The 27,191-nt window shown below is 53.1% G+C and overlaps 1 protein-coding gene across 1 annotated transcript; it reads left to right on the top strand.

Moving 5' to 3' along the window:
• The first annotated feature begins 5,965 nt into the window (after positions 1–5,965).
• On the top strand, positions 5,966–19,038 carry DNMT3L (DNA methyltransferase 3 like). The gene is given in 13 exon segments (XM_036912148.2): positions 5,966–6,167; positions 6,427–6,552; positions 6,794–6,838; positions 7,511–7,590; positions 7,674–7,786; positions 8,291–8,462; positions 10,723–10,810; positions 11,795–11,883; positions 13,730–13,805; positions 14,279–14,418; positions 17,012–17,097; positions 18,874–19,010; positions 19,013–19,038. Coding segments are annotated over 13 exon segments (1,380 nt in total).
• Positions 19,039–27,191: the final 8,153 nt, after the last annotated feature.

The following is a 27,191-nucleotide window of genomic DNA, read 5'->3' as shown; positions in this document are numbered from 1 at the left end:
ATCAAAATAGAGATCAAGCAATATATGGAGGCAAATGACAGCAACAACACAAAGCCCCAAATTCTGTGGGACGCAGGGAAAGCAGTCTTAAGAGGAAAGTATATAGCAATCCAGGCATATTTAAAGAAGGAAGAACAATCCCAAATTAATAGTCTAACATCACAATTATTGAAATTGGAAAAAGAAAATGAGGCCTAAAGTCAGCAGAAGGAGGGACATAATAAAGATCAGAGAAGAAATAAATAAAATTGAGAAGAATAAAACAATAGAAAAAATCAATGAAACCTAGAGCTGGTTCTTTGAGAAAATAAACAAAATAGATAAGCCTCTAGCCAGACTTATTAAGAGAAAAAGAGAGTCAACACACATCAACACAATCAGAAACAAGAAAGGAAAAATCATGATGGATCTCATAGAAATACAAAGAATTATTAGAGAATACTATGAAAACCTATATGCTAACAGGCTGGGAAACCTAGGAGAAATGGACAACTTCCTAGAAAAATACAACCTTCCAAGACTGACCCAGAAAGAAACAGAAAATCTAAACAGACCAATTACCAGCAACAAAATTGAAGCAGTAATCAAAAAACTACCCAAGAGCAAAACACCGGGCCCGATGGATTTACCTTGGAATTTTATCAGACATACAGGGAAGACATAATACCCATTCTCCTTAAAGTTTTCCAAAAAATAGAAGAGGAGGGAATACTCCCAAACTCATTCTATGAAGCCAGCATCACCCTAATACCAAAACCGGGCAAAGACCCCACCATAAAAGAAAATTACAGAACAATATCCCTGATGAACATAGATGCAAAAATACTCTACAAAATATTAGCAAACTGAATTCAAAACTACATCAAAAGGATCATACACCACGACCAAGTGGGATTCATCCCAGGGAAGCAAGGATGGTACAACATTCGAAAATCCATCAACGTCATCCATCACATCAAAAAAAAGGACAAAAAAACACATGATCATCTCCATAGATGCTGAAAGAGCATTTGACAAAATTCAACATCCATTCATGATAAAAACTCTCAACAAAATGGGTATAGAGGGCAAGTACCTCAACATAATAAAGGCCATATATGACAAACCCACAGCCAACATCGTACTTAACAGCGAGAAGCTGAAAGCTTTTCCTCTGAGATTGGGAACAAGACAGGGATGCCCACTCTCCCCACTGTTATTCAACATAGTACTGGAGGTCCTAGCCACAGCAATTAGACAAAACAAAGTAATATAAGGAATCCAGATTAGTAAAGAAGAAGTGAAACTGTCACTATTTCCCAATGACATGATATTGTACATAAAAAACCCTAAAGAATCCACTCCAAAACTACTAGAACTAATATCTGAATTCAGCAAAGTTGCAGGATACAAAATTAATGCACAGAAATCTGTTGCACTCCTCAACACTAACAATGAACTAGCAGAGAGAGAAATCAGGAAAACAATTCCATTCACAACTGCATCAAAAAGAATAAAATACCTAGGAATAAACCTAACCAAGGAGGTGAAAGACCTATACCTTGAAAACTACAGGACACTCTTAAGAAAAATTAAAGAGGATACTAACAAATGGAAACTCATCTCATGCTCTTGGCTAGGAAGAATTAATATTGTCAAAATGGCCATCCTGCCCAAAGCAATCTACAGATTCAATGCAATCCCTATCAAATTACCAGCAGCATTCTTCAACGAACTGGAACAAATAATTCAAAATTTCATATGGAACCACCGAAGACCCCAAATAGCCAAAGCAATCCTGAGAAGGAAGAATAAAGTGGGGGGGATCTCGCTCCCCAACTTCAAGCTCTACTACAAAGCCACAGCAATCAAGACAATTTGGTACTGGCACAAGAACAGTCCCACAGACCAGTGGAACAGAATAGAGATTCCAGACATTAACCCAAACATATATGGTTAATTAATATACAATAAAGGAGCCATGGACATACAATGGGGAAATGACAGCCTCTTCAACAGTTGGTGCTGGCAAAACTAGACAGCTACATGTAAGAGAATGAAACTGGACCACTGTCTAACCCCATACACAAAAGTAAATTTGAAATGGATCAAAGACCTGAATGTAAGTCATGAAACCATAAAACTCTTAGAAAAAAAACATAGGCAAAAATCTCTTGGACATAAACATGAGCAACTTCTTCATGAACATATCTCCCTGGGCAAGGGCAAGAAAAGCAAAAATGAACAAGTGGGACTATATCAAGCTGAAAAGCTTCTGTACAGCAAAGGACACCATCAATAGAACAAAAAGGCATCCTACAGTATGGGAGAATATATTCATAAATGACATATCCAATAAAGGCTTGACATCCAAAATATATAAAGAGCTCATGCACCTCAACAAACAAAAAGCAAATAATCCAATTAAAAAATGGGCAGAGGAGCTGAACAGACAGTTCTCCAAAGAAGAAATTGAGATGGCCAACAGACACATGAAAAGATGCTCCACATTGCTTGTCATCAGAGAAATGCAAATTAAAACCACAATGAGATATCACCTCACACCAGTAAGGATTGCCACCATCCAAAAGACAGACAACAACAAATGTTGGTTAGGTTGTGGAGAAAGGGGAACCCTCCTACACTGCTGGTGGGAATGTAAATTAGTTCAACCATTGTGGAAAGCAGTATGGAGGTTCCTCAAAAAGCTCAAAATAGAAATACCATTTGACCCAGGAATTCCACTTCTAGGAATTTACCCTAAGAATGCAGCAGTCCAGTTTGAAAAAGACAAATGCACCCCTATGTTTTTTGCAGCACTATTTACAATAGCCAAGCAACCTAAGTGTCCATCAGTAGATGAATGGATAAAGAAGATGTGGTACATATACACAGTGGAATATTATTCAGCCATGAGAAGAAAACAAATCCTACCATTTGCAACAGCATGGATGGAGCTAGAGGGTATTATACTCAGTGAAATAAGCCAGGTGGAGAAAGACAAGTATCAAATGATTTCACTCATCTGTGGAGTATAAGAACAAAGGAAAACTGAAGGAACAAAACAGCAGCAGAATCACAGAACCCAAGAATGGACTAACAGTTACCAAAGGGAAAGGGACTGGGGAGGATGGGTGGGAAGGGAGGGATAAGGGCGGGGAAGAAGAAAGGGGGCATGACGATTAGCATGTAGAATTGGGGGGGCTTGCGGAGGGGTGTACAACACAGAGAAGACAAGTAGTGATTCTACAGCATCTTACTACGCTGATGGACAGTGACTGTAATGAGGTTTGTGGGGGGGGGACTTGGTGATGGGGGGAGTCCAATAAACATACTGTTCCTCATGTAATTGTAGATTAACGATACCAAAATAAAAAAATAGAAAATAAAAAAATAGACATCCCAGAAATAAACCCACACATATGTGGTCTATTGATTTATGACAAAGGAGGCAAGGGTATACAATGAGAGAAAGACAGTTTCTTCTTCAAATGGTGTTGAGAAAACTGGACAGCTGTGTGGAAGAGAATGAAACTGGATGACTACCATATACCATGTGCAAAAATAAACTCAAAATGGATTACAACTTGAACATTGGACCTGAAACCATAAACTTGCAGAAGAAACCATAGGTAGTATGCACATTGACTAAGGTCTTGGTGATGATTTTTTGGCAAAGGCAACAAAAGCAAAAATAAGCAAATGGGATGACATCAAACTAAAAAGGTTCTGCTCAGCAAAGTAAACCAACAAAATAAAATGGCAAACCTACTGAATGGGAGGAAATACTTTCAAATCATGTATCTGATTAGGGGCTAATATCCAAAATTTATAAAGAACTCATACAACTCAATAGCAATAAAACAAACATTTCAATTTAAAAGTAGGCAGAAGATCTGAACAGAGATTTTTCAGAAGAAGACATACAGATGCCAACAGACACATGAAAAGATGCTCAACATCGCTAATGATCAGGGAAATGTAATCACAATGAAACATCACCTCACACCTGTTAGAAATTCTGTCTAGTATCGAGAAGTGTTGGCGAGGATGTGGAGAAAAGAAAACGCTGTGCACTGTTGCAGGAGTATATGTTGGTGCAGCCCCTACGGGAAAACAGTATGCAGCTCCCTCAAAAAATTAAAACAGAACAAACATATGATTTAGCAATTCCACTCCTGGGTATTTATCTGAAGAAAATTAAAACACTAACTGGGAAAGATATCTGCACCCCTGTGTTCACTGTGGCATTACCTACAATAGCCAATATATGGCAGCAACCTAAGTGTCTATGGATGGATGGATGCATGGATAAAGAAGATGTGGCACATATATACAATGGAATATTATGCAGTCATTAAAGGAATGAAATCTTGCCACTTGCAAGAACAAGAATGGACCTTGAGGGCATTATGCTAAGCAAGACAAGTCAGAGAAAGACAAATACCTTTGACCTCACTTACATGTGAACCTAAAACAAAACAAAACAAGACCTCCTGAACTCACAGATACAGAGAGAAGCTGGTGGTTGCCAGGGAGCAGTGGGCAACATGGGTGAAGAGGGTCAAAGGGTACAAACTCCCAGTTACAAAATAAGTAAGTCATGAGGATGTTATGGACAGCATGGCAGCTATAATAATGTTCTACTGTAAAAAAAAAAAAGCAATTTTAGAAGTTTTATATTTACAGAAAATGTGCAAAGCTGATACAGAGTTCCCATAAATCCTACACAGCTTCCCCTTTTATTAACATTCAGGGTTAGTGTGCTACATTTGTTACAATTAACAGGCCAATGTGATACATTGTTATTAATTGAACTAATAAGCCACAGTTCATTCAGATTTCCTTAGTTTTCTGTAATGTGCTTTCCCGTCCCAGGGCCTCACATGACACTTAGCCATCCTGTCTCCATGGGCTCCTCTGGGCTGTAACAGTTTCAGACTTTCTTTGCTTCCAATGGTCCTGACAGTTTTGAGGAGTACTGGGCAGGTAATGCAGGACTGGACTGCAGGATGTTCCACCACTGGGATTTTCTAGAGCTTTCCCCCTGGGTAGCTGTAGGGGTCATGGGTTGTTGGGAGGAAGACCATAGCAGTGAGGTGGCCTCATCCCTTCCCGTCCCGTGCATGCCACCTATGATCTGTCACTGGCTGTTGACCTTATCACCTCGGGAGGCATGTGTGTCAGGAGTCTAGCTGCAAAGGCGCCCTACCAGCTCTACTGCCCCTGATACAGGGACGCCCCAGGCCCAGCCCTCACCCAGTGGGGTGGGAGGGAGTCACGCTCCAGGCCTGCCCTGCTCCTGCCCAGCAGTACAAGGGGCGGTGGCATAGCTGCCGGGTGGTCCTCTGCCTCCTGCTGGGAGTCCCTGGCTGAGACCAGGCAACTGAGCACCCCCAAATGCCCCAGGTGCCCCTGGCCCATCCCCCTGCAGTAAACGCCCCTCGCTTTCTCTTCCTCGCCTCTCGGCCTGGATGCTGCCCAGCTCCCTGAAATCCCACTGAATCCCCTCACCCTGAGCCCCACCCCAGCCTGGCCCAGCACTGAGTCCTCTAGGCCCTGCTCTTGAGCACCCAGTCCCCCACCCCTCACCCCACTGAGCTCCCCAGCTCCTCGCCCTGCCCTGAGACCCCCAACCCCAACCCCAGCCTGCATCCAGCTCCCCCTTACCAAGCACCCTCCCCTCCACCACCCCAGCCCCTCACTCTCTGAGCTCTCAGCCGCTCCCCACCCGAGGGCGCCCCACCTGAGGGCTCCCCTCCCCTCCCCTTCACTGGATTCCCTAGCCCCTTCCCTTGTGAGCACCTCACCCCTCTGCCCTACACACGCCCACCCGCACACTGAGGGCTTCCCGCCCCTCTCCGCCCCCGCACGTCACGTGGGGACCCTGCACGTCCCCGCCCTCCACCCTGCTCCTCAGCCGCCCACCCCCAGTCCTTCCACCTGAAGGTGCCCGCCTGGTTTGGGAGGCCCCTCACCCGGGTCCATGGCCCTCTCCTCCCCAGGGAGCCCCAGCCTGGAGACCGTCCACCATGGGGACCCTGACTCCGAACCTGCCGGACAGCTGGACGGGGAACCGTGGCCGTCACCCTGTGAAATCCGTGAGGCCATTTCTCTTCAGCCTTCTGCCTTTGAGGCTCTGATAGGAGAAGCTGCAGGCTGGGGTCTGGGGAACACTGGGAAGAGGGGTACGGGAGTGTCTGAGGGGCCCAGAGCTGCGTAGGCAGACTGTGGCCCCATGAGGTCCCCTATACTCCCCTTTTGGTGAGAAGGACCCCTTACCCGACGGTGGCAGGGGCCCCAGGCAGGGAGGGACATGGGGCAGGGGACATACTGACCTTCTCACAGGGGTGGCACTCACCGCAGGCCTTCCTGCACCTTCATCCCTGCTGAGAGGCGGGTGGCCTACTCCGTTTGCCACACTGGGGACCAGGGGCTCCTGCGCAGAGGCTGATGCCCATTCCCTCCCTCTGCGTGTCCCGGTCCCGGACCCCGAGGCAGAGTGCGGCACGGACATCATCCTGGTGGGCTCCAGCGAGCTGTCATCACCCGCTTCACCTGGGCCTCGCAGAGGTGAGGGCCTGGCCCTCAGGAAGCCAGGCCCAGGCCTGGGCAGCACGCTGGGGCCAGGCAGCGGCAGGAGGGCCCCACCCAGAGGCTCCCACAGGCCCCCATGTCATCATGCCAGGGAAGGTGGGGGGTTGTGGGGGGTGGCAAAGGTCCTCTGGCTCCTGTGCCTTCAGAAGATGGACCTTCCTGGCCACGTTTAAATTAGAGGCAGGCAGAGGAAGGAAGGGCCCCTTTTCTTTTCCAGATCTCATTGCATATGAAGTCAAGGTTAACCAGAGAGACATAGAAGGTGAGTGGCTGCTGCCTGCCGGGCCCAGGTGGTGGGGAAGGTCACCCAGCTCCAGAAAGGCTTGCCGAAGGCCCGACCAGTCCTCCACCCCCAGAAGAAGGCAGATGATATCGCTGGGGCCTTCCCGTCTCCCCTCCACCTGCCCAGGGCCCCTGGGGCTTCGAAGTGCACAGTTCAGTGTGTTTTAGTGTATTTATGGAGTTGCACAACAATCACCACAGTCTAATTTTAGGACATTTTAATCACCCTCAAAACAAACCCCATACCCATTCAGAGTTACTCCCCGTCGCCCCCAACCCCTACGTCGTCTTTCAACATTAGGCAGCCATCAATCTCTTTTCTTTCTCTATGGATCTGCCTGTCCCGGACCTCTTGATTTCCATGTGCACTTCAGGACCAGCTTGACAGTTTCTGCAAAAGGAAAAAGAGCTAGCTGGGGTTTTGAGAGGGATCTGTAGACCAATTTGGGGAGGCTCACCGTTTTACCAATGCTGAGTTTCTGATCCATGATTGTGGGTTACCTTCCCTTTGTTTAGATCTTTGATATCTTTCAACCATGTTTTATGGTTTTCAGTGTATAGGTCTTGTGCTTCATTTATTAAGTTTATTCCTAAGTCGGTCACACTCTGTGATGGTGTGATGACACACGTGCACTTTGGATGTCCACCCTAGATACGTGCATCTGCTGTGGAAGTTTCCAGGTGCATACACAGCACCCTCTGTTTGAGGGGGGGATGTGCGCTCCCTGCAAGGTAAGCGGGAAGGGTGCGGGTGGCTTCAGGGAGCCCTCAGAGCGGAGCAGGCCCTAGCCTGGCTTTGCCCCTCCCCCCCGCAGGACAAGTTCCTGAACTGCCTCTTCTTGTACGACGATGACGGGTACCAGTCCTACTGCTCCATCTGCTGCACGGGAGAGACACTGCTCATCTGCGAAAACCCCGACTGCACCCGGTGAGGCCAGGGGCGCGGGGCCGGGGGCGGGGGGCGGGGGGGTTATAGTCTCCTCACGTGGCTGCCTCCCCCCAGTCCGTGTGGCCAACTTGCCCTCACCCTCCCCACATCTGCCCCGCCCCCGCCTGTGCTCCTGCACCTGCTTCGGTGGGAGGCCAGACCTCTTTCTGCAGGCTCAGAGTTAGACAGGTGGCTTAGGGGATTCTTGGAAATCTGTCTTTCTTCATAAGCCCTGCTGTCTTCTGCAGATCACTGGGTTCCTGTCACTCCAGGTCTCTAGGAAGAACTGGCCCCCCTTCCCCTGTCCACCTCGCCCTCCACCGTGCGGGGTACCACTGGACAGGCTCCGCGTTGTCTTTCCATGTGGGCCTGACTGCGGCTTGCACGGCGCTCTCTGAGGCTGAGGCCAGGAGCGGGCTCACCTCTGTCTGCCCGTGGCTGAGGTTTCATCTGGAGGCCGCAGGAATGTCATTTCAGCCACTGTGGTTTTCTGTTTGACTCCAGATGCTACTGTTTCGAGTGCGTCGACACGCTGGTCAGCCCTGGGACGTCGGGGAGAATTCAGGCCATGAGTAACTGGGTGTGCTTCCTCTGCCTGCCCTTCCCCCATAGCGGGCTGCTGCGCAGGCGCAGGAAGTGGCGGGCTCGGCTGAAAGCCTTCTGCGACCAGGAGTCGGTAAGGGCTGCTGGGCTTCCAGGACAGGCGGGGTGCGGGACCCAGTTTGTTTTATCTGGATACTCACTGCAAAATGCCCATCTGATGCGTGCTGAAGTTAAAGGCTTTGAAGCAAATGCACATTTCTCATTTTCCCCTTTGATAGCAAGCCCCACTGGACGGTCCATTTTTAAAACTTTCTGTAGAACGGCAGTTTTGTCTCTTCAAGGCCTGGGCATGGGGCATTTGTAGCAGCCAGGAGAGGCGCTGGCAGGGTGTGCCTCCAAGTCCAGCACCTGGCCGCACCTGGTGGCTCGGCCAGGGCACTGACGCGCGGCACACATGGGCCCTCAGGAGGGTCAGGGCAGGGAGCCGGGAGCACCGCAGGAACTCCGGGCTCCTCCAAGTGGGTTGGACTCTGTCCCCCGAAAAGATCCATCCAAGTTCTAACCCCAGAGCCTGCGAATGAGAGGACAGAGAGTCTTTGCAGATGGTGTTTAGCTAGATCCCGAGGAGAGGCCGACCCGGATCAGGGAGGCATCCTAGAAGAACGCAGTGACTGGCGTCCTAGCAGGATGACGACAGGGAGATTTGGAACGTGGAGAAGCAGAGGGCCGACAGGCATGTGCCGAGATGGGAAAGGCTAAGGCGGTTGCCGCCAAGCTAGGGACTCCGAGGGCTGCTGGCCACCCCAGAGGAGCTGGAGGAGCTGGGGGGCCCCCAGAGGTGGTCAGCCCTGCTCACACCGGGAGCTGGGACTTCTGGCCTCTTGAATAAGTTGGTAGTTCTAAGTCACACAGCGGATGTCCATTTGGTAGGACAGTCCCAGGAAACTAAGATGGAAGGGGTGAGGCCTCAGGGGGCAGGCAGCAGGCAGCAAGGGGCCCACAGGGAGCATGGGGGCCCCGGGGTTCAACCACCATCTCACATTCCTGCAAGTTGAGCAAAGTCGTCTCCTGAGGTAGCAGGAAGGGAGCGACCCCGCCAGCTGCTGCTGGTGCTGCGGGCCACAGCCTAGGGGGAAAGCGGGTGGGCAGAGACAGCTGCCCACTGCCCGCCACCTGGATCTGCTGGAGCCACACACATGTCACCACTGGGGCTAAGGGGTGCTCACTGACCCCAGGGGGTGTCCCCAGCCCCAGGAACGCCTCTCTCCTCAGGGCCAGCACCAGTGCAGGGCTCTCTGCCCCATGGCTGTGGGCAGGATGGCTTCTGGAGACTGGCACAGCACCGCTGGGCCACCCACGGGGCACGTGAGTGGGCACCTGTCCACAGGCTCCCTGACACAGGGTGGGCGCACAGACACTTCCTGCCACAGACACCGTATGCCGGCGCCATTATGGTGCTTGCACACCCTGTGGAGAGAGTTCTCTGGAGGTCCATGTAGTGGCAGAGACCTTCCGTCTCAGTGTAGAAAGCCCCTGTGTGAGCATGCTGCAGGAGTTTCACTGGGAGGAAGGCGCAGTGGTTGGTGCCGCCCAGGAAGCCTGCCCCTCCAGTGGCAGTGGGCACAGGGACACGTGCTCCAGGGTTCCCAGAGCTGCACCTGTGCCAGCAGCTGCACGTGCCCCCGGGCAGTCTGGGAGCACCTGCCCTTGCAGACTCACAGCCCACCAGCCCATCTCCTCCAGCCCCAGGCGGCCCCTCCCTGTGTACCCCGGGGTCTCCTGCCAGCTTCACATGCCGGTGGCCCCCTGTGCAGGCCTGGTCTCCAACCATCAGCAGTTTAGTGCTCTGTTTGGGCCAAGCACCCCCAAGTGCAGCCTCCTGGGGACCAGAGGTCCTGGAGGTGGGGGAACGTTTTTAGGAATGGGTCAGCATCCTAGCAGGAGAGGGCGGGTGTGATCCACAGCTTCTGTTTCAGCTGGCAGCTCTCAGGAGCGCCAGGTGGCTTGGGGCTCATGTTCAGAGTCCATGCTGGTGAGGAAGAGGACACTGCTGTGCACATTCCAAACCCTCCAGATCGGAGGCTGTCCTAGAAACATGAAGGACATGCTTCCTTTTGGGATGGAATTGTCTTCCTTCACAATCAGGAAAATCCTCTCACACCTGCCGTACCTTTGCTAGCGACAGCCTGGTGGGGGCCAGAGCCGCACAGCTTGGCCTGGGGGTGTCTTCATGGAGGTGGCGGGGGCAGTGTGGCCAGGGCAGGCCAGCGGCCTCGGCAGGTGCATGGTGGGGAAATGCTCCCACTGGCTGGAGGGGTTTCTCGGCAACTGGAGGGCTGTGTAACCAAGGAGCTGTCAGAATGCCCTGCAAACCCTTTATTTTAAATAAACAGGAAAGTCCCCTTGAGATGTATAAAACTGTACCTGTGTGGAAGAGAGAGCCAGTCCGGGTGCTGTCCCTTTTCGGGGACATCAAGAAAGGTGAGCACAGTGAAGTTCAGAGGACTCACACTGAAAAGATGGGTGTGCCTGGAGCGAGACCCCCAGGGCACCTGGGGGGACAGAACGCTCCAGGCGTCCCGCCTGCTGAGCATCTGGGCAATTCCCCGTGTCAGGGGTGCGGCCCAGTGAGCAGATGGCATGAGGGGCACTTTCAGGAGGCAGGGAGTGGGGTGGTTCCAGGAGCCCCATCAGAAAGGATGCCTTGGAAGAAAAACAAAAAGCAAGCCAGCAGGTGTAAAGTGCCAGGGATGAGGGTGCCCAACCAGGCCACAGCCTGCCCGTGGCCACCAAACTCCAAAGTCCACTTCAGACGCCTCACACTTGACCACCCTGTGGCCCAAATGCTCGGCTCAGTCAGGCTGGCCACAGGCTATGTGCCAGTCTTCCTGAGTGCCCTGCCCCCTGGGGACCCTGCTCTGCTCCCCCATCTGCTGGTGCCTTTGGAAATCCTATGGATTCTTGTGGCCCCAGCAGACATGAGAAGGACCCATGGGAATGCTCCTTAGTCTCTGGAAGTGATTCTGGGTCTGCCTGCTTCTGCACTGTGCTGCCTGCCCGCTGTGACATGGTCACATGGCCTCACACATGCGCACACCCATGTGACATGGCTGGGCCTGGGACATGCACAGAGCAGGCACAGCCTGCCAGCTGAAGGGGCCTAGGCACCACCCAGCGCGGGCACGAGCATGGCCTCTGCCACCAGGCAGATTCCTAACAGGAGTGTGGCACCCAGGGAGGCCTGGGCTTGCAGCACATGGCCTGATGTTCCTGTCCGGGGTCAGAGGAGCCTGCTCGCTGAGTTTATGATGCAACGTGTATCTTCTTCCTCAGTCCTGTCATGTCATTAAAGAAACAGTTCACTCATTAATAGCAGACCTGTTCTCTGATCAGTGTTGGCCTTTTGATTCTATGTGGGCTCAAAATCAACTTAGCCCTTCTGTGTCCTTACTTCTCCATATCCAGAGCTAACAAGTTTAGGCTTTTTGGAAACCGGTTCTGACCCAGGGAGACTGAAACATTTGGATGACGTCACCGACGTAGTGAGGAGAGATGTAAGTACTGCTTGGCTCGAGGCCTAGATGCGCAGCGGGTGTAGAGGGGCCCCACAGCCATGCTGTGGGGAGGAGGTGGGGGGTGCACTGGCAGCAGGGGTGGGGTGCAGGAAGCAGCCGGGGCCCAGGGGGTTCAGATGGGGGTGCAGGGAGGGCCGGGGGTCCAGGTGGGGGCCAAGTGGGGGCATTCAGGAGGGCTGGGTGCAGGGAGGAGTTGGGAGGAGCATAGGGGCCTGGGGAGGGGCAGCGGGCCAGCATGGCTCTCTCCGGCCACCTGCACAACTGCAGGCTATTCCCCTCAGCAGGAGAGATGAGGGGACATTTCCCTGGCCTGCATGCTGCCCCAGCCCCAAGCAGAGCTCTCGGCCACACTTCCCATCTGCCCTGTTGAAATCCAAGGGGCAATCCTGCCGCCTGAGAGGCCCAGACGGATTTTCCTCCATGCCCCCTCTAAAATGAAAGTGCCGAGTCTTGAAATAAACAGTCACTGATTGAAAACATACTCAACAGTGCGAGGAGGTGGCCTGGCTCCCTTCAGGGCTATTTCCTGCCATCCCAGGTGGTAGCCTTGAAGGAAGTGCCTAAAAATGACTTGCCATCACCCAGCTGGGTCATGAGCCCCTTGAAGCCGAGGGAAGGGCAAGAGACACCTCCTGATGGCCTCAGGGCAGGGGGACCCCAGTCTCTCCCTCACCCCAATGCCAGATTCTGTGTCTGGAACATGGAGAGAGGATTAAAGCCTGTGAAATGGCTTTACTGTTTTGCAGCCCTTCCTGCGGCTGTGAAAGGGCTGGTGCTCACCCCCTTCCCAATGTCTGCTTGCCACACCTGGCTGCAGATTTGGGATTTTTAACGCGTTCTCTGGCAGGTTCCCTTTCTGGCCCAATGGGCAGCTGACTGGGGGGGCTAGGCGGTCCCCCAAACACTCAGCTGCGTCTCCGTGAGCTGCTCCATCCACACTGCTTACCCAGATCAGTGCACCCAGGCCACCAGCTGCGCTGACCTCTGGCACCCCCTTGCTCATCCCCCTGGCTGACACCCCCACCACACCTCAGCTGTGGTCAGTGGGCCACAGTAGGCTGTACCCAGAGCACACTTGTAGTCGGCACTATTAGCTCGCCGGGACCAGGACCATGCTGGGCGGTGGGTGAGGTTTGGGGCCAGGGGCTGCAGTGATTTGGGGGAAGGGTCCAGGAAGCAGGGGTCTGTTCTGGAGGAACTGCTGTCAGAAATCCAGGGATCCAGTATTTAGGTGTCTCATTCATTTTTTTGTGGGGGTGGGGGTGTGAGGGGGAGAAGGACTCACAGCTGGAATTGTCATTAAGCAGAGTCCCTCCAGGCCCCCAGAGAGGCACTGGGTCACTTTGTGGTTGAAGGATGTCCTTTCCCTGCTTCTGCTCAGGCTTGATGGTGGAGTGGCAGGTTTAGTCTTCCTCCAGCTCGGCCATGGAGGGACCGTGTGGCTTCCGTGGTTCTGTGGGAGCTGTCTGTGCTCGGCAGGAAGTCTGTAGCCCAGCTGCCGGCTGCTGGCTGCTGCATTCATGTGAGGGTGCCCACAAAATCCCCGTCCATCCTCAGGGTCGGTGTGTCAGCCTTCCCAGGAGCAGCTCTGTAGGGGCAGCACCTGGCACAAAGGAATCTCTTCAGAACCCAGTGTTAGCGGAGGGCTGACCACTGAGACCCACGGGGGCCTCACCTGGTGGCCCTGCATGGCGAGTGGGTCAGCCTCATGAAAGTGACGTGAGCTGCACAGGCTGCCCTGGGCCCTGTGGTGACTGCTTGGCCCTCCCAAGCTCCCACCAGGACAGGACAGCCCCCAGCTCCACCACATGCCCTTGTCCTGCAGGTACGAGAATGGGGCCCTTTCGACCTCGTGTATGGCTCTACGCCCCCGCTGGGCCACGCCTGTGACCATCCGCCTGGTAGGAGACTACAGTCTGCAAAACATGCCCAGACCCTCTTTTCCCCCAGCCCCGGTCCCTGGCCCTCCTCAGGGAGGGCAGAGATTGCACATTGCATTTTAAGAGGACAGCTGCACTGAGGTTTCATGACACACATGGTTCACAGTCGGCAAGTGCAGTTTAGTGGGTTGGGACACACTGCCACCCCCAGGTAGCCTCTGCTGGGGTCCTCCAATGGGTTATTCATGGAAGAATGCAGCATGTGCCCTTTGCCACCTGCATCAAGTGCACAGGTGTGGGGTGTGGGGTGAGGCTGGGGTCTGGCTCTGGGAGGCACCCTTGTCCTTGAGGCTCACGTGCTGCTAGGGAATGGGCAGGATACCTGGGGGCCAGGGGCCACATGGAAGCTGGCCCATTCCCAGTCACCCCTGCCCTGGCACAGCCTCAGCCCCAAGCCCCATGCCCCCAGACCCACCTGATGGTGCTCGCCCCAGGGTGGTACCTGTTCCAGTTCCACCGCATCCTGCAGTATTCACGACCCCAGCTGGCCAGCCAACAGCCCTTCTTCTGGATGTTTGTGGACAACCTGGTGCTGAGGGAAGATGACCGGACCACGGCCACTCGCTTTCTGGAGGTATGTGCAGGGCCATGGTCTCCCGTGGACATGCCAGCTCTCTGGGGGCAGCTGGGGGGCAGCTTGGGCCCCAGCCCAGGGCCTGGGTTTCAGAGTCACAGGGCCATGAGGGCCATCACACCACAGAGGCACAGACAGCCCTCAGGGTGGCCTCGGAGGGCATCCCCCTCATGCTGTGCTCCAGGACGGGCCACTATACCACACAGACGCTCACACACTGTACCGCACACACTCCCACATGCCCTCGGGTGCCAACACCCTTGATTTTTCTGTCTGTGCATCAGAGGAGCCTCCCTGGACCCAGTACCCAGTCCATCCAGGGCTGACCTGGCACCCCCACCACACACAGGGCCCTCCTGGCAGGACGACGCCCCACATCTAAATGCCTACAAACTTGATGGAAGTCCCCTCTCTGCCCCGACCCCCCCTGCGCCCGAGGCCTCCCCTCTAGCTTCCTGGGGCCTCCAGGTCTCCTTACGCAGGCACAGGTACCCCATGCCCACTGTGGCTCTGCACCTGGATCTTTCACTCTGTCCCCTGGGAATCCTTCCACCGCAGAAGCACCTTTCTCATCCTGTGTTTCAGCATAGGTGTTTTGCTCTGTGCAGTTTGACTTTGTATGGACATAAAGAATGTATGTGACTGTTCCCTATTAATGCATAATTGGGTTGTTTTTAAACTTTTGCTCCAAAGAAGGGGTGTGTGAGGATACCTAGTATTCAATCATAGGCAGAGGCTGATGGTAGGAGGACAGAGTGCTTGTCATTTTCATAGACACGGCCGTCACCCTGGGAAGTAGTCCCAGTCCACAGGCCCACCAGCACGGCTGAGGTGCCTTGCCCGGGCCTCACCTGCAGAGTCACGAGCTGTCCTGTAGCTCTGGTTACATTTACTCCAGCGTCCTGCCTTTCCGTTCCCCCTGTGGCATTAGTTCTGTTCCTGCTGCCTTCCTGAATTACCTTGTGGAATGGGTCACTTTCAGCTGATTGAATGAGATTTCTAGATGTTTGTGTCTCATTCCTGACTTTCTTGGAAATGTTCTCAGTGTTTCCCTGCTAAACTAACACTGGCTTTAGGTTGGCGTTGATGCATTTCACTATGTTAAGGAAGTTCCCAGAAGTTTCTATTGGTTTCTTTCTTTCTTCTTTTTGAGTAATTTTATCAAGAATAGTTGTTGGATTCTGCCAAATATTCTTTTTTATATCTATGGAGATAATTAGATAATTTTCCTCTTTAGACCTAGTAATAGGGTTAGAGTATGCTAATTGAGTTCCCAGTAATGAGCCATCCTTGCATTCCTGCAAAAAAGCCACTCAGCTGTGGTGTCTGCGCCCATCTGGGGAACATCTCCTTTGGGACACTTGCTTTGACCAGCACAGGAGAGGCTGGTATGTAGTTTTTTTCTTTCATGTGATCTTTGTTGGGTTCTTGCACCAATGTTACATTTGCTTCATAAACCCGTTTGAGAAATTGACAAAATTCCCCTGTGAAACTGTCTGGATTGGTATTTGTTGCCTTTGTCTTAAAAAAGAAGCAGCCTTTCTGTGGAAACTGATCCATTAAAATTTGCATCTTTTCTGCGGTCAGTTTGGTAAGGTGTGTTTTCCTGGAATATAATCCACTAAATTCTGCTTTTAAAAATCATCTTCATAGAGTTGGCCAAGTGTCATCATGATTCATTTGCTTTCTTCCACATCTGTGGTTGTTTCTCCTTACCAGGAAGTCTGGAATTTAAAAAATATTGACAGGCCACCATATAACAGTAGTCAGGACCAGGCTTATAAATTGTGCTGTTTATCAAAAAAATGTACGAATGAATAGTCGTGGGTCTGGCCAAAAACTGCGGTTTGCAAACCCAGGCACCAGGACAGCAAAAATACTGACCTTCAGTCATTTTACACACGTGTCTGATAGATCAGAACTGGGCCACGTGGGCCTCTCTGCCAGCCCCCCGACTCCAGGGAGGTGAAGTGAAGGCCACCTTGTGTTGGGTGTCAGGGACCACAGGGTCTCTTGCCTCAGTTTCCCCTGTATGCCTCTCTCCCTTCCACAGCTCCCCTCCCAGCATGGAAGGTCCTTCTTACCTCCCACCCCTCCTCCCCCAATCCTTCTGTGCCTTCTAGGGAGCCTGTGACACCAGGACTCAGGCAGCCCACTGGGCTCCTGATGAGCACTGCCTAGCAATGTAGAAACCCTGCTCTCTGCCAGCAAAGCCTCTTATCTTCCCAAGACAGAACATCCCCTTGGCTCAAAGATAAAAGCCTTCTTTATTCTTTGGCTCAAAAACCAAGGATTCTTTATACTTCACGGGAATCACCAATGAGCTGGCATGGGTGGGGAACCCCTGGTCATGACTGTGGGAATGAAGAAACCATGGGTTAAAAGTTTTAAAATAGTATCTTGTGATTTATAAGAAAAAAGAAGTGACGTGTGGCAATGCCAACCGTGAGGCAAAGTCAGCCTAGAAACCAGGGTGCTGACTGTGCTCTGGGCCAGACACGGTCCCCGTGGCAGCTGAGGCCTGGACACCATGGGGGCAGATATCAATGTCCAGGTCACCCTGAGCCACAGCCATCCCCATTCCATCCCTCAGACTGACCCTGTGACCATCCCAGATGCCTGCGGCAGAGCCGTCCACAATGCCGTGCATGTGTGGAGCAACATCCCCGCTGTGAAAAGGTACTTACAGTGTGTCCTGTCCTTTGGATGCTCGGGGGACATGTCCCCCCGGGCTCGTCGAAGAAGCTGCAGCCGGAGAGTGGGCCTCCTCTTGGCAGAGCTGCTGCCAGCGTCCCAGTGGGGGCCACCCCGAAAATTCCCCACATTCTCCAGGTCATCCCCTTCCACTTTGGGGACCTGCTCCCAGCTTTCTGCTGATGTTTTCTGAGTTTCTGGCCCCCACCCCAGCCTTCCGGGCACTTCCTTGTCCCCCACCCACACCCCACTCCTGCTCACACACATCACCCACAGCTGCACACACTCATTCTCACACCTACAGGTATACACAGCACAAACACTCATTCACACCCCTCACCTGTTCTTTTGCTGGCACACCCACGATGCCTCTGGGCTGGACCGATCTGATTTTGCTCCTTTGGCCATCATGCCTCGGGGATCCCCACAGACCCTTCCCTGCTGCTGGGCATTCCTGGGGCACCATGCTCATGGACACTGTCTCTGACTTGACACCCCCTCCACACCCACAGCCCTGGTCTGGCCAACCCCACTCCTCTGGGCAGCCTTTCTGCTCCCAGGATCCCTGCCTTGCCCTATCCCTACACACTGTCCCCCCCAGAGCCCTTGAGCAGGTGGCCGTCTCCCTGTCCATGTCCCCCACCATCTGGAGCCTGCCCTTGTGTTCAAGCACCATTGACAACACCTTCTGGGACAGCTAAGTCATGCTTTCTCCCAACAGTGAGTTCTGGAAACCTCTTCCCACACCCTCCAATTCCATCCTCCCAGCTGGCAGTGTGGCAAATCCCAGGGCCGATGCCTGCAGGGCTTGGCACTCGCCTGCCCATACCCAGGATCTGTGTTTAGGTGAAGCTAAGATGAAGCAGCTCCGCAGAGCGTTTTCTCTTTGGAAGCCTTCAGAGTCAGTTCGCCTCCCCTGTGTGCCAGCTCCCCTGCCCAGCCTCTGGCTCCCCCGCTCTCCACCCCCTCTCAGGGAGGCGGACACTGCGGAGTGGCGCTGTGGGTGCCTGTTTCCCAGAACCCAAGCCGGAGGCAGCTGGGGCTCCAGCTTCTTTCCCTGGGCATTTTCCTTCCACACTTCTGTTGTCTTAATAGTGGAGAGATGCCCATACTCACTTTGCCGAGATAACTGGCAGGTGCTTCTGGACAGCGACAGTTCCCCGGGTGGGTCAGCCACCCAGAGAGGGGCACTGCATGTTTTTGGCATCTTATTTGTGGCCTTCACCCCCAAAGTAAACTGAGGACTGTTCCCCAAATGCAACGGGGTGCCTAGAAGTGTGAGGTGGGTAGGAGGGTGTCGGGTCCCTGAAGCCCTGGGCTGCGGCTCACTGTCAGCAGCGGTTCCATGGGGGATGTGCATGCCGACCCCTGCCACACCAGGGCCTGAGCTCGGCAGCTGCAGAGCCCAGCAGAGGCTGCTCAGCAGAATTCCTTGGGGATGCTGGCACAACGCGCAATGCTGTCTGCGCAGCCTTGCCCATTGAGTCCCCCCCTTCCCACCTTGTGGGTTCACACCATGACGGCTTCCCTCTGAAAGTGGGGCCCACCTGGCTGGGCCATGGGTCTGTTCTGGGGTCCCTCTCTGCCCCCTACTGCCCAGGACATGCCTGTCATCTCACCCAGACAGGGGTGGGCTATCATAGAGAGCCCTAGATAATCTAGCTAGACTGGCCCAGCCAGCTCACTGCCACTGAGCCATCCCTGCCCACCAGCCTCTCCCCTGCCATGCTGGGGTGGTAACAGGCCTCCTCCTCTCCACAGCAGGCACTCGGCCCTGGTTTCCGAAGAGGAACTGTCCCTGCTGGCTCAGGACAAGCAGAGAGCAAAGGCCCCCACCCAGAGGCCGGCCAACCTGGTGAAGAACTGTTTTCTTCCCCTGAGAGAATATTTCAAGTATTTTCAACAGAACTCACTTCCTCTTTATAAATGAGTCATTGTACCGTGAAGAAAAAAATTTTCCTAGAACAAAGACAACTTTCCTTATATTGTCCTTTTTCTCCTCTTAAAATTATTTTAATTGCTTGATTTTGGATTTTCCAAGGTTGCTACAGACCATCTTCCCTTTGGGTCTGGAGATGCAGGGCCCTGCCCTGACCAGCGCCCTTCCCAGGGAGGGCGCGAAGCACCAGGCGTCTAGCCTAGGCAAGATTCTGATGTTTAGTGTGCATTGTGCTGCTGAAAATGTTTCTGAGTGCTCGTTGGGAAGTTAAAAATATATTTATTATGAGAGTTACTGGTCTTTTCTTGGTGAATTTATGCACAAGCTCTCCTTTATGGCATTCTGTAGGACATGGGAGTGTATGGGAGAGACAAGCGGGACACATTTGCCCAAGCACCTGTTGCACATGTTCTGTATGTACATGTAGAGATGCTGTCACATGACTGCCCTTGGCTGTGATGGTTAAAACCACCCACCTGGTAAGACCACACGGAACACCCCAACCTGTGCAAAGCATAGAATATCAAACTCGGGAAGCAAAGAGAGAAGGGGCTGACCAGACAGCAGAGGCAAGTCCAGGTCCACTGCAAAGGATGTCACTTTCTGGTCCCCCACAATCCAGAGGGATTTGCTTTGAGAAAGCAGGCTTCCCGTTCATCCTGGGCCCCAAGGAGAATAAACCCACAAGAGAGCATCGACGCGAGTGGCTTCAAATCACAGGCAATGGATCCTAAAGCAATCTTTTCAGATTTGCCAGAAACCCACCCAAAAGGGATCTAGACTCACATAAACAGACTCACCCTGTCCTGGGCAGTACAACAAGGGCTTGGGGATGCCTGGGGCCAGCACCAGTGCTGTTAGTGCTGCGAAACTTTGTGGAAGAAAGGAAGGGAGTTAAATTGGACTTTTGGAAGGTTTTATCTTGAAGTAGAAGTTGTAATGTTTACTTTCATGTGTCGACTCAGACGGGCCACGGGGCCAGATGTGTTCCAAACATTATTCTGGGTGTTTCTGTGAGTAAGAGAGACTAACATTTGAATTGGTGGACTTTGAGTAAAGCAGATTACCCTCCATAACGTGGGTAGGGGGTTGCAGTGGTCTGAATGCCTGTGTCCCCCCAGATTCTCACGTTGAGATCCTACTCAAGGTGGTGGTGTTAGGCGCCGTGGGGGCGGGGCCACGGGAGGCGGGGCCATGGAGGCGACTCCACAGCGGGGTTACCGCCCTTAGATGAGGCCCCAGGGAGCTCTTGCTCCCCCGACCACCAGCACACACACAAAGCGTGTGACAAGGAAGAGGCCCTCGCCCGACCACGGCCCCAGCCGGACCTCACCCTTCCAGCCTCTGGAGCCATGAGCAATCTGCTCTGGGGTTTGCAAGCCTCCGGTGTGGGGGGCTGTGTTCCTGCAGCCAGATGGGGCTGAGGCAGCAGGCTTCAGCCTAACCACCGGAAGTCTGCCTGGACCAAAGGCTGACCTCTGAGCAAGAATTCTCCAGCAGACTGGCTATAGGTGCCAATTACAACTCTTGCCGGTGTCTCTGGCCAGCCAGCTCACATGCAAGTTTTGGATTTACCAAGCCTGCATAATCACATGAGTCAGTTCTTTGAAATAAAGCTCTCTCTCTCCCTGTCCTGGTTCTCCGGAGAGCCCTATTATAAAAGTCTTCATTGAATCAATATGAAATTCTCCCACGGGTGGGCAGAGGGCAATACTGGATTCTGATGTCATAGGTCTCGGGTCCAGGGGCTAATGTAGCAAGTTCTGTAATGAAACCAAGGTCACAGAAGCCCCAGAAAACACGGAGGGGAAGTGGAGACGAGCACCCAAGAACAGATAGGACCTTCTGGTAAGCCAAGGATCTGGGGACCCTTCGGGATCCCAGCTGACTGCAAGAATCGCATCCACAGCAGCCATGGACCAGGTGGGGCCTGGTGACAGCTGTGCATGGGCAGGCTGACGCCACACTGCTGCTGCCCAGGATAACTGGTGCTACGGGGTCCAATCAGTAGGTTCACTTTCTACCAGACTGCTCCCAAATAGGGGCCCAGAGCCACTCAAAATCACTCTACATGTCCAGTCCTCCCTTGGACACCTGGAGATACTCCCAGTATTTAAATCCCACCCATAGAGCCCCTATCTGTGACCCTTGAGGTCAGCTACATAATGAACCCCAGGTCCCCGTCTGGATCCCTGGGACGGGGCTCTGGACTCCTGCGGAGTGGAGGGTGCAGGGGGGCCCAGGCCTTGCTTCCTCTTCTGCACTGACGGCTGTGAATCCCCAGCATGGATGCAAGTCCTGCTTGGCTCCCAGTCAGCCATTCTTCCTCGGAGGGGCTTCTCTCCCCAAGCCTCGTGACCGCCTGGGACACCCGGGTCACAGGGAGAAGGAAAGCGGTCCCTCAGCTAGGACGCCTCTGCAGGGGGAGCTGTCTTCTCCTTTGTTGTAAGTCTTCTGCGTGGTGGCCTGCTGGCTGGTATTGAGGTGGGCGCTATCTGTGTATCAGCTCACAGCAAGCTTGCACGAACTCGCGGCTTATGAAGAAGGTATCCTAAAGCCGCCCCACAAATGGGAAAACAGAGGCACAGAGGGGCTAAGTAACTTACCCAACATCACACAGCCCTCCAGGAGCAGAGCCGGGTTTGCACCAAGACGCACTTACCAGGCTGAGGTTCCTGGGTGGTCTAGGTCCTCCTTCTGGGGCTGCGCCTCCCCCTGTCCTTAGTGCTGCCTGGATGTCCCCTTCCAGGCCTGCCTGATCACCGAACAGCAGTCCCTCAGCGCAGAGTCTCTCCGTGGGCCTCGCAGCTGCACCCGGCCTCCTGGGGTCTGCGGCCAGGGGGCTGCCCAGGAAGCACAGCCTGTTCCCTCTCACACCGGCCGCAGCACCGGCCAACGCCGCTCAAAGCGCCCTGACCCCCCTCCCCTGCCGGGGGCAGTGCGCTCGCACTGAAGGACTGCGCTGGGTCCCGCCGGCCGGGCAGCTCCCCTTCCGCGCTGCACGTGAGCATGCACCCTCGGAGGGCGTCCTACCAGGGGGCTCTCCAGCCCTGTGTGCAGCGTGGGGATACCCATGGGAGCCTCGGGGGTGGAGTGCGATCCAGGCGTCAGTCACTCCGTGAGGCACAGCCCCGCCCCCCGTCCAATCGGAGAAAATCGTGGGATTTGGGGCGCACAGGGACACCGCGACCGCAGCCCGGATCTCGCGCTTAACTGCGGGCGAAGCTGGGGCTGGGCTTCCGCCAACGCGGTTTCCCTCTGCCAGCTGCTGCCAACCCGCGGAGGGACCAGGGCCGCTGCCAGCAGGCCCCTCGGGTCCTGCTGGACGGGAGCGCGTGCTCCCCGGTCCGGCGCACCCAGCTGCGTTTCTTCAAGCTGCCCACTGGACTGCACTGGTTTTCTGGCTCCAGGCTGCGAAACGTCCGGAGACCCTCTCTGGTTTAATTATTCCCACGCCCTGCTCTTCTGGCCAAACCTCGCCTTTCCTCCCGGCCCCCCTCACTACCCCCCACCCCCGAGTTCAGAGCGTCCATGCCCTCGCTGGACACTTGAATGGGGCCCTGGTCCGACCCCTTGTGAATGCCCAACCGGCTAAAAGGGAGGGGGGGTCCGCTTGGCCTCTGAGCCCTCACCCCAGTCTTCCAGCCTGACCTGGTAGGGCCACCCCGGGCCTCAGGGCTGCGCGCCCACGCCCTCCCAGGCCTCCTGTCTTCCCTGCCGCCCGCCCTGCCTGCACACCTTTGGCAGGAGCGCTGACCCGGTGTTGCTTCCTCTCTGGTCTGCTTTTGTCTCCACCAGCAGGTTGATGTCCACGGGTAGAGATTCTTTTTCCAGCTTTTATCCCTGGTGCTCAGAGGCCCTGGCTGGCAGTCTCTGCACCCTATGGAAGGACAGCCTGAGGGCGAGGTGGGTGTGGGTACAATTGTAATATTTCCAGAATATCTTGGCTGGCTTTAGTGCATCTGCGTATCAACAGGCATTCCTTAGGGGTGGATAAAAGTTGATCTCCATATCAGTGGGTAATTACCTGGGCAACTGAGGGCTTATCTGAACCCGAGAGGGTGAGAGGGTGGGGGGAGGTCTTGCTTGCTTCTACCAGAGCAGGAAAGAGAAACGGCCCGGACCAGGGTTTGTAAGCAATAAACGGGTTTTAAACTTTCTCTCTTTGACTGATTTCGATTTTAGAGGCATTTTGCCCTGGGATTTCCTCTCCCCAGAGTTACATCTGGCGGTACCTCTGAACCCAAAATCTGTCCAAATGGGTGAGACCTTTGGGAGGGCTGCCCCTAGAGATGGTGGGGAGATGCCCGGAATCACCCCTGTGGATGGTGGGGAGGCCCCAGTGGATGCAGCAGCAGAGGGTGCAGCTTCACCTGTTGTTATCCCCCCAGCTGTGGGGCTTCCAACTTGGGAACCTGTACTGGGGAATTGGTCTAGGGTAAAGTACCTCCTAGAGGGGTGCAGCCTTCCCCATGTGAGAAACACACCCACTGGTCCAAACTCAGTAAGTGGACACGGAGACAGAGAACAGCGGAGCGGGGCTTTAATGAAGGTCTTGCAAGATCGGGTGTCTGGCACCAAGTAATTTATTCCCTAGTACGCGAGTCCCTCCCCTGGCTCCTCATTGGCTGAGTACTACAGGGTTCACATTCTTTCCCGGATGTCACTTAAGCCAATTATATCCACATTGGACCTTCTCTTACATTTGTCTTAATTTCACTGGTAAGCTTTAAAAAAACTCAAACAGGTACAGCCAGGCCCTTACCAATTCCTGCCCCACCCAAACTCTCAGCCTGAGCAGCTTCCTGGCATGTTTTCTACTTCCACCACATGGCCCTTTGTTAATACCTTATTGTTAAAATGTTTAAACCTCCTGGTGGGAATAAATCACATTTAGGTTTTATGCTTTTTCTAACACCCAGCACTGGGGAAGGGTGGAAACAGTGGAAGCTTCAGAATTAGCCCTCCGTGAGTTGGAAGGCAGCTTGGAGACCCTAGGAGGCCAGGTAGTGGTTGGCATTGCAGGATCTCTTTTCACCGAGATAGTGGAAAATGTTATGCAGGAGAGAAAGGGACTTAGGTGGGAGAGAACACACTTCAGCATCGCTTGGAGGAGCTGGGTGATAACCTATGGGATGCCTTCAGCCCCAGAGATGGAGGAGGAGGTGAGGGGGGCTGTGGGCCGATCCACCACCCCAGGTACAAGCCTCTCCTGTTTTAAAGGCCCGTCTGGCTGTAATTAAGAAAATAAAAATGAAACAACCGGGGGGGCTCCGCAGGGGGAGGAGCCGCCCCCTCCCCAGGCAATGGCGCACTCCATGCTCCGCCCCTGTACCCAGGAGGAGCTGGTGGACATGGGCATCCTGTATAGGCAGAGGCCGTTGTGTTGGGGGGAGTGCTGTGTATTTTCCTCAGTTCTCGTCCCCACTACAACAAAGAATTGCAGGGCAGAGATACAAGAATGAGGCAGAGTAAAAGATTTAAAGCCCATGAAGAGAGAAAAACTATGGGCGACCTCAGGGAGGAGAGGTGCCCTGAGAGGTTTAAGCTTTATTTAGAGAGAGCAAGTGCACACTCGGAGAGAGGGGGCGTGAGCCGCCTCGCAGAGGAGGCACTAAGAGGGTGAGATACATTTTTAAGGGACAGGAGCTCACGGACAGGTTTAGGGTTTGGTTGAGGATTTTCAGGAAAGCGACACAGGGCTGGATGCAGGCCTGCCAACTGGTCTCAGAATGTTCATCTTTGATATGACATTATGTTTCTTCTTTTTTTAACTTAACACAAGAAATATACTGCTTTGATCCTTTCCAGGATATCAGCTTCTGTCTGGAAGCGTGTCAATCAAGACTGTCTGCCTGGCCTCCAGAGTGGGCTGAGCCACTGTCCCGTTTGATTAAAATGCAATCTTAGCTATAAGATAGACTTCTTCCTGAATAAGCTAGGCCTCTGAGCGGGCTAAAGTAAATCTTACAAAGGTATGGCTAATTGACACAGTGAAAGCATAGGCTATGCTGAGAGACTTTTCTTTATCTGGCGAGTATTCAAACTTCTAGGCCAAGTTGCTCCTGGCCTTGGAGCTTTACATTTTTAACTGGTTAACTCTTTGAGTCCCTTCTAGTGGGCTTACTGGCCTTATTCTCTTTCCACTCCACTCATATCTATTTTCCTCCCTAACAATTGGAATCTCTGCCTACATGGCTTTTACATCTCTGGGATATGGGGGTGGAAAACATTGTTACATCCATGTACTGAGATGAGTAGAATGGCTTCCCTGAAGACTCACCCTTCCCTCTGGCAGCAGCTGCAAAATGCCCGTCATGCCTCAGGGAAACAGACGCTCCTGGAATGGCTGACAGCTACTGTCAGGGTAGTTTGGCCTAATCAGGGTGATTTACCATTCTTACCCACTAGCTGGAAAATGTATGCAGAGCTCCAACAGGTGTTGTGGAAATGGAGTATGGAAAATATCATCTATAGGAATGAGAAATCCTGTGCTGCATACAGCTCCCACATCTCTCTTTGGATCCCTAGTGATTACTCTTGCCCCCCACGTAGGGCAACCCATAAGGGAGGCTACTCGTGCTTTAGCAGATCTGGGGGAGGTTAAAACAATAAGGGCACAGAGGGAAGTACAGGCCAGGACTGAAAGGAGAGGTGCAAAGGCCCAGTGAAGGTCTCGAGGACCCAGATGTGAGTTGATTTGGTAAAGACCGGGGTAGGGAAAGAAAAACTCAATGGGCAGCCCGATAGAATATTGTTAGAACTGTGGCACCAATTGAAGCCAGAGCAGCAGTTCCAGCTCCTGAGGTCCAGGACACGGAAACCGGAGTCATGTCCAGCCTATGTCCCTGCAAAACTTCATGGGGGACAGTACTCAGGGTTTGCCTGAGCCCTCATCCCCACAGGAGGATTAGTGGGCATCATAGTTTGACTGGGGGTATGGGGGTCAAAGTCCCCACCTTGGGGGACATGGTGGGGACTGTAGGTCACATGTAGAATTAGCAATTCATTGGTCCCCTGTGAATGTACAATGTGTCCTGGCGCTGGTGGACACAGGAGCTGAGTGTTCTCTGATTCATGGCAACCCTGAGCATTTTCCCAGGACCCCTTGCTGTGATAGATGCTATGGGGGTACGGCAATTAGAGTGGAGAAAACCCACATCTCACTGGGGATAGGGCGTTTATCCCAAAGAAGCATACCATGTACATTTCTCCCATTGCTGAATATATTTTGGGGGTAGATATCCTGCAGGGCCTGTGGTGACAGACCACTGCAGGTGAGTTCAGACTGAGGGTACATGTGGTAAAGGCAGTTCTGAGGGGACATGCTAAGCACCCACTTGTAGCTCTGCCTGTACCTTGGCGGGTGACAAATACTAAGCAGTATAAATTGCCTGGGGGGCACAAGGAAACTGGAGAAACTCTCCAGGAGTTGGAGAGGGTGGGCATCATAAAGCCCACTCAGAGTCCCTTGAATTCCCCAGTGTTGGCCAGTGAAAAAGCCAGACGACTCCTGACATATGACTGTGGACTACAGGGAAGTGAATAAAGTCACACCCCCTTTGCATGCTGCTGTCCCCTCTATAGCAGCCTTTATGGACACCCTCAGCCATGAGCTGGGAATGTATCATTATGTAGTGGACCTTTCTAATGCCTTCTTCTCTATTGACATAGCACAGGAAAGCCAGAAACAGTTTGCCTTCACATGGGAGGGCCAGCAGTGGACATTCACTGTCCTTCCACAGGAATACCTCCACAGTCCCACCATCTGCCTCTGGCTTGTAGCCCAAGACTTGGCCTCAAGGAAGAAACCACAAACAGTGCAGTTGAATCACTACCTTGATGATATTATGCTCACATCCGATTCTCTTTCAGATTTAGAAGGGCAAGTTCCTAGACTGTCGCAACATCTACAGGAGAAAGGATGGGCTGTGAACAGCACAAAGGTTCAGAGACCCCGTTTGTCTGTGAAATTCTTGGGGGTTGTCTGGTCAGATAAAACTAAAATTGTTCCTGAAGCAGTAATAGACAAGGTCCAGGCTTTCCCCACCCCTACCACTGTGGCAATATTACAAGAGTTTTGGGGTCTTTTGGGCTACTGGAGAGTGTTTATCCCACACTTGGCACAAATTCTGAAGCC

Source organism: Manis pentadactyla, chromosome 1, assembly GCF_030020395.1.
Source record: "Manis pentadactyla isolate mManPen7 chromosome 1, mManPen7.hap1, whole genome shotgun sequence".
NCBI lineage: Eukaryota > Metazoa > Chordata > Mammalia > Pholidota > Manidae > Manis > Manis pentadactyla.
Note: the sequence above shows the minus strand (reverse complement) of the source record. Positions and strands in the feature narration are given on the sequence as shown.